The 13,838-nt window shown below is 38.8% G+C and overlaps 1 protein-coding gene across 1 annotated transcript in view; it reads left to right on the forward strand.

Annotated features, from left to right (window-relative positions):
• The window catches only part of LOC134538393 (serine/threonine-protein kinase ATR), a 130,528-nt gene that overhangs the window by 82,029 nt on the left and 34,661 nt on the right, over positions 1 to 13,838 (forward strand). Inside the window, 4 exon segments of the mRNA XM_063379686.1 lie at positions 7,240 to 7,379; positions 9,392 to 9,667; positions 11,663 to 11,935; positions 13,584 to 13,806. Of these exon segments, the coding sequence (XP_063235756.1) occupies positions 7,240 to 7,379; positions 9,392 to 9,667; positions 11,663 to 11,935; positions 13,584 to 13,806 (912 nt within the window).

Raw genomic sequence — 13,838 nt, forward strand, 5'->3', positions numbered from 1 at the left:
ATATTATATGATTTTTGTGGGATTGTGTTTTGGTAATGGTGTGTGTAACTGTCTTGTGTATTTTATTACATTCACTTCACGTAACGAATTGTCTGAACGTAATGTTATTGTTTGTTTGTTTTAATATTTCGTTTTATTGAACAAAGATACATAATTTGCCGCTTCGAGCGACTACAGAAATGATAATACAATTAGTTTACAGTGTTCCAAACATTTTAGTTTACTCTACTGTACATGGGTCGAATATGTTTTATGTTTTATGTTTTATGTTATGTTTACTGAAACCATTATACGCGCTAAGTGAGATGTTGCGATTGAGTAGAAGGGAAAATATGTCTTAAAACCCTGCATAATGCATACCTGCCAACTTGTACGATTTTCTCGGAAAATGTACGAAAAATAGCTTCGTTGTACGATTTTACGGACAAGTGTTATTTTGTACGAATTTTCCACAACTTTGAATAAGTTCTGCCGTTCTGCGTAACAGAACAATTTATCTCGAGTATTGTAATCGATATATCGATGTGAACCTTAGGAAATGATATATTTACATTAGAGTATGTGTCGATACTGTTGTATCGTTTGTTTTATCCCGTTTGTTGATGCTGATGGTTTTCTGTTTTCATTAGTTGCCGTTAAGGTGGCGGTGTTTTAGCGGAGTTAATTCATGCGTGATGTAATTTGATTTAAAGACTTTTTTAATGTAGCAGTATACCATTTGTGCAGCGTAATTTGGTATTGTTACGTTTAGTTTCTTTATTCATTATGGTTTCGGCCTTTGAGGCACAAGTTTTTTGTTAGGTAAGCCGTTAATCTGTTTCTCAGGTTATTGTTTGATTTAAATTCGGTAAAAATGAGTAGGCCTACTACGAAAAAACAGAAAGTGTATAATCAAGTATTTAGAGAACAGTACAGTGTTGAATTCTCTTTTATTAAGAAGTCTGTAAAGGGTGACATATTTGCTTACTGTACAGTTTGTCATTCCGACATAAATATTGCACATGGTGGGAAAACGGACATAACGGTTCATTGTTGAAGCGCCAAACATGCCGCAAATGTAAAATGCCAGGAAGAAAGCCAGAAAATATCAACTTTTTTTGTCAAAACGGGAAATGCCGACTTAGACGTGATAAAAGCAGAGTGCCTGTTTACGGCCTTTTTGGTAGAGCATAATATACCTTTGACTGCTGCTGATCATGCAGGTGCATTGCTACGGAAAATGTTTCCAAACTCAGAGATAGCCAAAAAGTACGGGTGTGCCAGAACTAAAACTGCAGCTATTGTAAGTGAAATGGCTTCTGATAAAACAGAAGACCTGGTCCATTGTTTACAAAATGGACCATTTGCTGTTGCTACTGATGGTAGTAACGACTCAAATGCGAAACTTTACCCGATTGTTGTCACATTCTATGATGAAAAGCAGCAGAAAATTGTTAACACAGTTTTGTCCATTTCTGCATTGGAGGGTGATTCCACCGGACGTAATATAGGGAACTTAGTGCTTTCACAGTTTGAACTCAAGAAAGTACCTGTTAAGAATTGTATAGCATTGTGTTGTGATAATGCAGCTGTAATGGTAGGTCGCAAGAATGGCGTTGCAGCTGTATTAAAAGAAAAGCAAAATGATCTCATAGTTGTAGGATGCATTTGCCATCTAATTAATCTGGCTGCCGAAAAAGCTGTAGGGGGTTTACCCATAAAAATAGATGAAATACTTGTGGATATATTCTATTACTTAGAAAAAAGTGCAAAGAGAATAGACAGATTCCACAAATTCCAAGAGCTTCATAATAAGGAAGCAAAAAATATTTTGAAACACGTTAGTACAAGGTGGCTCTCTCTTGGGCGTAGTTTGTGTAGGCTAGTTGAACAATGGGACCCATTGGTTAGTTTCTTCAGTGAAGAAGTTGCAAGTCAGAAATCGTCATCATCTGGTAGCCTTAGCTCGTACAGAATTCCTAAGATGAGCCCTTCACAGAAAAAACAACCCATTCCAAACCCTGTTGGAGTAGGCCTAAATGCCAAAAATGAAAATGAACGCAAAAGGAAATCAGATTCCATTAGTGTCCCTAGTTCCAGTAGTAAGACAGTTGCTTTAGCAAGCTCTCGTGACAAACCTTGTTTGAAGAATCTAACTCCTGTCATTAATCGAGAAGAAAAGTTGTTTATGTTCCTGACATCTAAACTCAGCAAGGCTTTTTGTCTATTTCTTCTTAGTGTAATACCATCATTTGATAAGGTAAATACAACCCTCCAGTCGGCATCTCCACATATCCATGTCCTTAGGCAACTGTTGTTTGATTTTTTGAGAGACCTGTTATCAAACTTTGTCAAGCCGAAAGTAATTAAAGGCAGCTCCTTACTTGAACTCGACTACCACTCCATTGAGAATCAGAAAGAAGACGCTGATTTAGTTGTAGGGAATCAGGCTGTTAACATTGTGAAAACACTGGAAGACAAAGAAAAAATAGTTTTCTATTCTTCTGTTCGTAAGTACTTTGTCTTAGCTTGCGATTACATTGTCAACAAGTTTCCTTTAAAAGATGAGGTATTGAAACATGCAGAAGTTGCTAGACTCAGTAACATTGAGAATGCCAGCTTTTCTTCTGTCCATTATTTTGTGGAATTATTTCCTATTATGCTTGCTATAAAGGAAGGGGAAACACAAGATGCTGCTATAGACGAAATACAAAAGCAGTTCACAACTCTTCAGGTCAACGACATTTCAGATATTTGTGCAACAGAAGTAAGTGAAGATATAAAATGGTCTCAGTTAGCCAGTATTCGAGGAGTAGATGGAGTGGCAAAGTATAATCGGATAGCTAGAGTAATGTTATCAATCTTATCCATCCCACACAGTAACGCAGAGTGTGAGCGTACTTTCAGCTTAATTAAGAAGAATCGAACACAGTTCAGGTCATCAATGTCAAATGAAACTCTGGAAGCAATTTCTATCCTCAAGTCAAGACAAACTGGTGTATGTTATGAACAGAATTATAGTGCAGAATTTTTGAAGAAAGCGAAGAAGGCGACAGCCTCCTCTTTGAAATCGCAATGCTCAACCTCAAATTAAGTTAAAAGACAATGAAACAACTGTTCATATATACTTTTCTGTTAATTTACATCATATTTATGTGATAAATGGTTGGTTTAGGCTATTTAGCATTGCTTATAGAATTATTTTTAATCACAGTAATTTTTGTGGCATGGAGTTTAAATTGCCGCGTGTCCTTTACGCGAAAAATTAACATTTTGAAATGTCTTCCTAATTTTCATCTTGGAAAGTTGGCAGGTATGGTAATGTTATGAATTCCATTCATTCGTTTACTCTGTGATCCGGAGGGTCTGTTGTTAATACTGAATACATGTGCACTTCCTCTATGTAGAGTGGCTTCATTAATATGAAAGCATAGCTCACGTTGATGAAATACTTATTAATTAAAAAATAAAAATGTTATTTTATGCTTTAGTTTCTGTTAGTGTCGTACACAGATTAAAAATATAATGCAGAGTTCCTCAGTTTTATGTATACATATTGAAATTTGCTCATGTGTAGAGTAGTTATTAAAGCATAAAAAACATATATGACGAATTGTGTATTATTTCCATTAGGCGTGACCATGAAAATAGATAAGATTTTATCATTATGTGATATCTACATTTGAAATATTGGCGTTTAAATATTTATGAAAGCGTGTGAACTCTTAAAGCACTATTTATCTATTTAGGAAATAGGTAGTTTCTTTGATTTCTAGAAGGGTTTTTTAAACAAACAACTAAATTAATTCAAAAATTTGAACTACTGCAAGCAAAAAATACTTTATTCCATTTTTATTTTAAAATTAGCCATTGAATTCTACCTTGCTTACACTCTATTATCGAAAAAGTTTTTTTTTTGACAGAGGTGAATACCGTAAACTAATACACAAAACACAGAGTAGTTATTAAAAGCATAAAAAACATATATGACGAATTGTTGTGTATTATTTCCATTAGGCGTGACCATGAAAATAGATAAGATTTTATCATTATGTGAAATCTACATTTTAAATGTTGGCGTTTAAATATTTATGAAAGCGTGTGATCTTAAAGCACTATTTATCTATTAAGGAAGTAGGTAGTTTCTTTGATTTTAGAAGGGTTTTTTAAACAAACAACTAAATTAATTCAAAAATTTGAACTACTGCAAGCAAAAAATACTTTATTCCATTTTTATTTTAAAATTAGCCATTGTTTTCTACCTTGCTTACACTCTATTATCGAAAAATATATTTTTTTGACAGAGATGAATACCGTAAATTAATACACAAAACATACATGTTTTCGTATGATACAATAATAGCTAGTGACAGTGACGAAACCAAAATTATTTTGATAGTTTGTATAGAAAATCCCCAACAGTAGTGGTGGTATATTTAGGGATTTATTTGTAGATGGGTAAGTACTATTCCACAATAAAAAGGAGTTATCGTCAATTATCAAAGCAGCCATATTTCGTATCTTCTTTGACAGCCTAAATACAGCACCAAATGACGTACTTGGCTAAAAATTAATTCCAGCTGCATGCGTAGATTCCGGGAGGAGGGGAGAATCTCAGGGTGGCCCGAACCTCCCTGAAATAAAAAAGTCCGTCTGAGGGGGCCCGCTTGCATTTGCAAAATCTTCACGTTATCCCGTGGGCCTCATGGGAATCCTACAAATTTTCGCCCGTGATTCCAGCTATACATTTCACTGACACCTTGAGCACAACAGTCAGTGCACACTGAGTTCTTCCATACCACCCGCACTTGTCTTCGATAAAATCTGAACTCAGGTGGATTCAGCGTGACTGACTAAGCCTGCAGTCTGAATCCACCTGTAGGCCGCTGTTGCATCATTTTATTCCCAGTTTTATACTCAATCTATTAGTAGGACGTGATTTCTCATCACGGTGCGGAAGACTTTTATGAATGAAAGCGTAACTGTTCGTGCAAAACCATTCATCACACAAATGTCAGTTCGAAAGTATAATGTTGGAAATTTTTTTAATGATATAATTTTTGCAAATTTTTTCTGAAAACACAAGCTAACGCATCGATTGTTGGTGACAGCATTTTTTGTAATGTATGTAAATCTCTTAATTATGTAGAACGTTAATTAAAAAATAAAAATACATGTTTTAAACAGAATTGACGAATGTTTGCATTTCATGGATATGGACTGGATTGCAACACTAATTTAATGTTTCAAGTTAATAAACACTGTCAGGAAGCAAGCAAGGCAATGCGAGAACATTATCCTTTTGGTTGAATGTAGCGAAAAGGAAAAACAGTCACCTTTCTTGCCACGATCTTGTTCGCAGATAACGCAGGTATAAGTAGCAAATGGACTCCACACAATAACAACCCTCCCATTATTCCGCCCCCCTCGCTGAAACGCCCTCTCCCCCCTCCACCGCGGTGCAGGTGACAGGCTCAGGTATATCGCCCCGCCCAACCACTGGCTGTAGCACGTGGCCAGTGGCCCAACGCGCTAAAGATTTTTACTAGGGAGGCCCCTTAACCTCCCTCCTGCCAGCTAGCCAGCCAACCAGACAAAGGAGTGTTAGAATCCTTGACCCACTTCCCTTCCTCCTTCACTTCCCCTCTACTTCTACGACAACACTCCACATCAACACATTGGCAGCGCGCGAGTCCACCTTTCTTTATCTTTATGTCGTTTGAGATAGAACTAACTGCTTACGTCTGGCATGCCTCACGACGGTCCTACTGAGAACGGACAAACTATAATACCAGTCTCTGTATCACTGCCGCTTACAAAATCACCTCCCGCCGCTCACAATACATGGCTTGTTGTTTGATGCATACCAAGCTGCCCTGCCCTCAGATAAACCCAGAAAAACACGTTTTTAAATTTTTTCTCAAAAATGTTTACAAAACAAGGAGGGGGGCTTATACGTGGGCGGGGCCTTTACTCGAGTAAATACTGTAATTATTTTGTAGAGTCTAGTATCTGGCCTAAACTTCATAGTGTTTGTTTGTTGAACACGTGTTGTATTGTATGCTATAATGTTATTACTATTACTTTTGGGCATGCCTGGGAGTTGTCAGCATTGGGTCTGTGTAGTTTCCTGATATTATGGTTCCTTTAAAATACCCTACCAGAAACCAACTTTTGACATCTTTTGTTTTGGTTTAGAGTATTTTTGTATGTTTCTGTTGCCTTGCTATTTGTAATATCCATGTAACGTTTATCATGCGAAGAAAGTAAACAAACACATTCTTTCAATGTTACCAATGTCTGAGGATGTAAATACTCGTGAAACAAAAAATGTTTTTGCATGCCATAGAGTATGGTTTTCTCTGTCACAATGCTTAAGATTAACATCTACATGTATTAAATTAGTAGAACTGTTGTTTGTTTGTTAGAAATAATGATTTGTGGCTATTATGCATGTTTGAAGTCATTTATATAAACAAAGAATGCAAACGAAACATATTGTAATTACTTTATAAAAAAAAACTCTAAAATATAATTACATCAGTTTGATAATCAAAAGTTTATAAATGTTTGCTGATAAAACTAAATTTGAAGATAAGAATGTGTCCATGCCATCACGATCCCGAAGCCAATAGCGTTCAGCATTTCGCCTATTCCAGATTAAAGTTTTAGGCTAGTGCAAAAAATAAGCCTCCGGTTTTCTGTGTTATTGAATTGTTTAAGTAACCATTCTAATATTGAACCTCATATATAGAGTAAATCCATCTGGAAACAAACCAGTTAAATTAATTTTTAACTTTAAAATAGCATTTTGAATGGAACATTATCTTCTAATTTATGTTTTGAATTTTGTTTGATGTTATTTATTATGTATGCAAAAGGAGCATATATTTTGATGTTGTTAAGTAATTAAATTTTTTTCCCTTCCTCTTTAAAGCTTTGGTTTAGTTATGTTACACTATTGCTGTATGTTTTCTCAGAACAAACAGTGAACTAGTTTAAATTTTTTGGGCTTTAAATTGATTGTTGAGTGCTTATTAAAATCTAATATTGTTAATCAAAGAGTTTTAAAGCAGCCAAATTTATATCATGAAAAATTTTTCTTTTTCTTTACTGTACAAATATTACAAGCCCTCAATCATTTTTTTTAGAAAAAAATTTAATCCAAATAAAATTAGTACTTTTTGAATCACAGAAATTAAATTTGTGATAGTGACATTATTATAATGACTGTCATAAAAAATCATGCTTGTACTGCAGGATGTAAGTTCTTGCTACGAGAGACTTGCTCAAGAAAAACTGCTAACACCTCAGTTTATGAAAGGAATGGTGCGGTGCTATCTCGCTCTCGACCAGCCGGTTATGGCGTTGAGAGCTACAGAGAACATCTTGACACACAGGCGAGTCTGCATTTCTTTCTTAACTAACAGCTCTTCTCTTGCGATCCTGTCACTCTGTTAAAATTTTACTCTCTAACTGTATGAACAACATTATTGTACCAAATATAGCTTTCCATTTCTCCATCAAGTAAAGTTGGCAGACGACCAGAAATTTTTTTTTAAAACCCTGTGAGACATGTAAAGAGTATCATTTGATTTTAATTTATTTTTTAAAATAAAAATAAAGCTTCAGAGTACTGAATAGAATGTTGACAATTTCTTTAGCTTTTAAAACATTGTTCGTTTATGTCACATCATTTGTTATTTCCATATAAATTTCTTAACATACAAAATGTGATAACATTATTTTAGTTATTTTACTTAAACATCCTCTAATCTCCCATGAGTTTTTTTTGCCATTTTAAGATTTGTTAAGACAGAAACAAAAGTCGTAACCATTTTTGCTGGGCACGATTCTGATTGACTGATTCCGTAAAACATACAACGTATTTTTAACCCATTCTAATACCGTGTAGCACTTTCAGACTAGCAAACTTTACTGTGGGTGTGTTCAACATTTTTCTTAAAAATTTGTTTTTATTTTATTCTATAAATTTTTATTACTCTTATTTTAATTCCTGTATTTTAGTATTCTACAGCAAAACCCCTTATTTGCACTTTTCATGCGGACAAAGTAAAAAAGTGTAAAAAGCGGGAAAGTGTAAATAAAGGGAAAAGTAAGAAATACGTTAAAGTTAATTAAAATACAGTCGCATTCTGCAGCGTTCAGAACAAATACGGGCTACATTACACATAGGCATTGTACCACAGTAAAAAAAATGAAAAAAAAAGGGCCGCAAATTGATGGAAATTTACTGTCAATAGCGCGCCGTGCGCAGAGAAAGGTCATTGTACTCGATCAGCTGTTGTTACGGCGCGGCGTAGCCGCCTGCTGGCTCTCTCTGTTCTCTGAGCTGTGCATGCGCAGTATAACTCACTCAACGCTCCGCCCAGACTCGTGACCTTCCATCAGCAGCCAGCCAATAGATGCGAGCTTAGCGGAAAAAAATATAAGCTCCACCTCCCGTGTACCAGTTTTGTCCAGTTCTAATACCAGTTTATTGGTATACGCACCAGTTTTTTCGCTGCCGTGACGTGTTCAAGTTTACGTTCATCTTGATGTCTTGATACCAATAATTAATAATTTACGATCCCCAGAAATAATTTGTTAGTTTAAAAAATATGCGTCAACTGTACAATACTTCCAAAATTATAAAATACGTATAAAACTGTTACCAAGACTCTGCTCATTTTATCTTGTGAAGTTTGTCTCGTACCAGTATTTCGGCTAAGTTGTGACATAAATACAGTATCAGAACTTAACAATCAGCCACGTTTATACATTTGTGTCGTGAGTTTACGTTTTTCCCTTGTGCAGTTTAGATTGTCTCCTGCTATAATTACTAGGACTTTTACACGCCTAGGCTTGAATTATTACATGTTTAGAAATAAAAGCAACTTTTCATGTTATAAAATATGTATATTTTGCGATTTAAAATGTTCATTGCCGACTATAAACGTTACGTTTTTCACGATGTTTTTAGGCCCACTAGCTAATCTTATTTACTCTCAAAGTACCCACGGTATTTTCTGGTTGTTTATGGTTGTTACGTGATGTAAATAGCGGGATGGATTCGATTTTTGAGACGTAATTCGCGTGAAAGTATTGTATTGGACTAAATGGGAACTAAACAGGACCTGAAGAATATAGAGCAAATAACGGGAAAAACGTAAATAATGGTAACGTAAATAAGGGGTTTTGCTGTATATGGTTAGAACTAATATTTGAAATAGTTTACAATGTATTACAAAATGCATCTCGGAATAGTCGGCAGTCCTATGCAACGCGAGGAAAGTTGCCGCCTGTGCAAGGCACGAGTGCTGAGAATGCGAATCGTCCTGAAACTTGTTAGCCCCGGCACACGTCGGCCGCAGCGGTAACGGCCGGTCGGCACCGCCTTGTTGCCCCGCAGTCCCCACCTGGCGGTCGTCATGTGCGAGCAGCAGGCGGAGGCGTTCTGGCAGCTGCACATGTTTGACGAGCTGGCCGGCCTGGTGTCGCGGCCCGAGTTCGCCGGCGACCGGTCGTGGGGCATCCAGGTGGGCAGGATCCTCACCGACTTCCGGCGCCTGGACCGCGACGGCCTGCGCGAGAACGTGGAGGCGGCGCGCAGGATGCTGCTGGAGGCCCTCGCGACGTCCAGCCTGGACAAGGGGGCCTACCACAACGGATACGAGGAAGTTGTCAGGTACGGATGCACGTGTGTGTATGTATGTGAATGTCTCTCACTTTTTTCTTTTGCCCGTTTACCTTTTTCTTTTCCCATTGCAGCAAGTTTTTACTTTTGCAGTACTGATTTAAATGAAATTTTTCACCCACGAGTCAAATTTTTTTCAAAAATGAATTGCAAAAATCAGCATTTTACTTGGGCCTAAATCACTTGTTTGACACCAACTTGCAAAATGTGTAGTTCTGGGCGAAGTTCGAAAATTTCGAACCTAATCGAACCGAACCCTTACGTTCGGTTCAGTTCAAAACCTCTTAAAATATATTCGAAAAACCGAACGTTCGTTTAAATAAAAATTACGTTTTTCTAACCCCCATTATATCTCTCTGTCTATATCTCTCTATATCTCTCTATCTATTTCTATCTATCTCTCTATATCTCTCTATATCTCTATGTTTCTATCTATCTATCTCTATATATCTCTCTATATATCTCTATCTCTATCTATCTCTCTATATATCTCTATCTATCTCTATCTATCTCTCTCTCTTTCTATCTCTCTCTCTATCTATCTATCTCTCTCTCTCTCCCCCCTCCCCCCCACCTTGTCTCATGAGATCACCCGAAGCCCTCAACTTTGTTCTAACTGATGTGTTTCCATCCACTGCTTCACTTCATATTTTTAAAACTTTATTGTTTGCTTCAGGGTCTACCACAGAGGGTAGGTTGTTTAGCTTAATTATTTATTTTCTCTGTTTACGAGCTTTAGAACTTTGAGTGCTGAACTTAGTCTAAACAACACGGTGACCTGGACAAGTATACCAATTCCATGTCAATGAGCCTTTCTAACTGTTTACAATAATTAGTAACATAATGAAAAATGTGTATAAGAGCTGCAAGAATAAAACCAATTTTACCAGATATCATTATGTATTATTTACTGAACGGCCATGTGTCCGACGCAGTTGAGACTAAGGCTTGTGAATGCCTTAGTAGCCCTCTTAACTACGATCATTAACTGTAAATAGCATGCCGATGCATAGGTTTGCACCCGAAAGAGTCACGTCATTGCCCGCCGGCAGTCTCTGCCAGGTTCCACACTGGGCGCCACTTTATGTCCCAGGCATTTCGGAGGCTCTGATATGATTTGCATCGTCGTTTGTTTACCTTGGGTGCCACCATGAGGAAGGGCATGCGGACCCGGCGTAACAGGGCCGTGACGAGACACTTGCGGGTGCAAGACTCGAAGTTCCCCCTATGCCATCCACAGGACTAGGCCTGCTCTACGCATCGGGCATGCTATTCACAGCTTACGATCGTAGTTAAGAGGGCTCGAGGCATCCCACACCCTATAGTAGTCTCAACTTGCGTCAGACACGTAGTCGTTCAGAATGCTGGTCAGATTGCTCATTGACATGGAATTGGTATACTTGTTGTCCAGGTCACCGTGTGGTTTAGACTAAGTTCAGCACCCAAAGTTCTAAAGCTCGTAAACAGAGAAAATAAATAATTAAGCTAAACAGCAGACCCTGGAGCAAACAAGAAAGTTTTAAAAATATGAAGTGAAGCAGTGGATGGAAACACATCAGTTAGAACAAAATTGAGGGCTTTGGGTGATCTCATGAGACTTGGTGGGGGGGGGGGGGGAGGGAGGGAGGGAGAGAGAGAGAGAGAGAGATAGGAGAGGCGTAGACCCTGGTCGATGTCACAGTGTGGTCCCGAATGTGCTGCATTGGTACCTTGCACTGTACTCAGCGTGTGAGCTGGTGAGCTGAGTGGAGTAGGGGGCCGGAGGTGGTACATAAGCTGGGATGGGTAGCCTCAGCCTCTGTGTATAGCTAAAAGCTCTAACGCTCTTCCTGGTTGCGTATGCGGCTTATCCGCATCCGTGCCCATGGGGGCCCCAGCCTGGAAGTCCTTATAGGATATGAAGGCTGGGTTATCAAAAAGGAGGAGAGATCCCCATAACCTGTACTCGGCGTGTAGCTAGTCCCCTCACGCGTGCGTGCGACCCAGGCTGCAGATGCTGAACGAGGTGGAGGCGGCGGAGGAAATGGTGCGAGGCGCGCTGCGGGGCACGGGCGACGCGGGGGCCGTGCAGGCGCTGGCGCACAAGTGGGGGCTGAAGCTGGAATGCGTGCAGCAGTCGGCGGGCGTGCTGGAGCCCATCCTCGCCCTGCGCCGCACCCTGCTGGACCTGGCGCGCCGGCTGCTGGAGCCCGGCGCCTCCGGAGCGCTGGAGCCGCTCGTCGGCCGGCTCTGGCTCAGCAGCGCCGAGCTCGCGCGCAGGTACGCAGTTTCCGGTGTCAAATTCGCACATTATTAATAAGCAAAATAAAACATATAAAGTCCAGTTACTGAACATATAATTATAATCCCATGGTTTGAGAAAAATTATGCTTGAATGAAACATCAATTAAAATGTAAAAAATGTAAGAAATACTCCGAATTCTCTCTCTTCCTGTTCCTGGTTTCAATACCAAACCAGAACTTTATACCTCATGCTCGTTTGACCAAAAACGGTCTCATTTTGACTGACACATAATGCACTCATGCAATAAAATCATTAGTATTTAATAAGCATGTATACGTCTAGAGAGAACTCCTCGGATAAAATAAAAAAAAATGGCAAATTTTTGTGTTTCTGAAAAAACGTGCCAACGTAATTAATGCAAAAACATGTCACTAATGAGATGAAAAATCAAGCAATGTTAGTTCTTACTTTATTGGTACAAAATTCATGTTAAATAACATTCAATGAATTTACTTTCATAATTACTGTATTTACTCGCGTAAAGGCACCCCTTTTTTCCCCAAATTTTCGACTCCAAAAAAGGGGCCTATACGCAAATTTGGAGGAAAAAATAGATTTTTCTTTTTTTCAGGTATGAAAAACTAACATTTAATAAAAGCAAAATGAGATACAGCCACAACTTATTTAAACGCCAATTAAATTTAGATTAAATGAAACAGCTGGCGGAACGACTGGCAAGTCGTGCGTCTTTATTCTAATGAGGGAGGGTGGGGGAGGCAGCGACGCGGCAGGAGGGAGAGAGAGGCAGCGAGTCCGAAGGGGTGAGAGCGGACAAACTATAATACCAGTCTCTGTATCATTGCCGCTTACAAAATCACCTCCCGCCGCTCACAATACATGGCTTGCTGTTTGATGCATGCCAAGCTGCCCTGCCCTCAGATAAACCCAGAAAACTTGTTTTTTAATTTTTTCTCAAAAATGCTTACAAAACAAGGAGGGGGGGGCGTATACGCGGGCGGGGCCTTTACGAGAGCAAATATGGTACTTCATACTTATTTAACCTTAACAGTCTCATTTTGACTGACACATAATACACTCATGCAATAAAATCATTAGTATTTAATAAGCATGTCTAGAGAGAACTACTCGGATAAAATAAAAATAAGATGGCAAATTTTTGTGTTTTTGAAAAATGTGCCAACGTCGTTAATGCAAAAACATGTTACTAACGCGATGAAAAAATCAAGCAATGTTAGTTCTTGCTTTATTGGTACAAAATTCATGTTAAATAACATTCAATGAATTTACTGTCATCATTAATTTTATTTTTTTTTTTTTTTTTTTTTTTTTTTTTTTTTTTTGTAATTTGGGTTAAGTTTTGTCGAATTGCTGATTGGTTTCACGTTTTCAGATAAATTTTGGTGCTTTATGGTTTATTAACTTGCATTGCCGGTGTTGAACGTTGAATCAAAGTGCTTGTCTGTGTTGTTTTGGTTTTATCGCAATTCACCCCATAATCTTGTCGCTACTTACGTCTACGGACGACTTGTGTTGAAGATCCATTGCGACGTAATGTCGCGGGCAGGAATCAGATTGTTAAAAAGTTGTTCTTGAGCCTTTGCTGATTCGTGGACGAAGGTGTGCAAAGCCTAATGGTGTTTTTTTTCTTCTTTTTCCTTCCAGAGCTGGTTCGTACCACCAGGCGTACAACTGCATCATGAATGCCCAGAAGTGCCACCTGAAGGAGGTGTTCGTGGAGAAGGCCAAGTGGCACTGGGAGCGGGGGGAGCAGGAGCTGGCCTTCATGACGCTGCGACGCGGCCTCGAAGAGCACTTCCCCGACTCGGCCTCCTTCAAGAACATGGCGTCCGACGAGAGGAAGGACGACCGCAAGCTGTGCGCGGAGGTCGGTCGCACCGGGGGGAGGGGAAGTTGGGG

This window comes from Bacillus rossius, chromosome 13, assembly GCF_032445375.1.
Source record: "Bacillus rossius redtenbacheri isolate Brsri chromosome 13, Brsri_v3, whole genome shotgun sequence".
Classification (NCBI taxonomy): Eukaryota; Metazoa; Arthropoda; class Insecta; order Phasmatodea; family Bacillidae; genus Bacillus; species Bacillus rossius.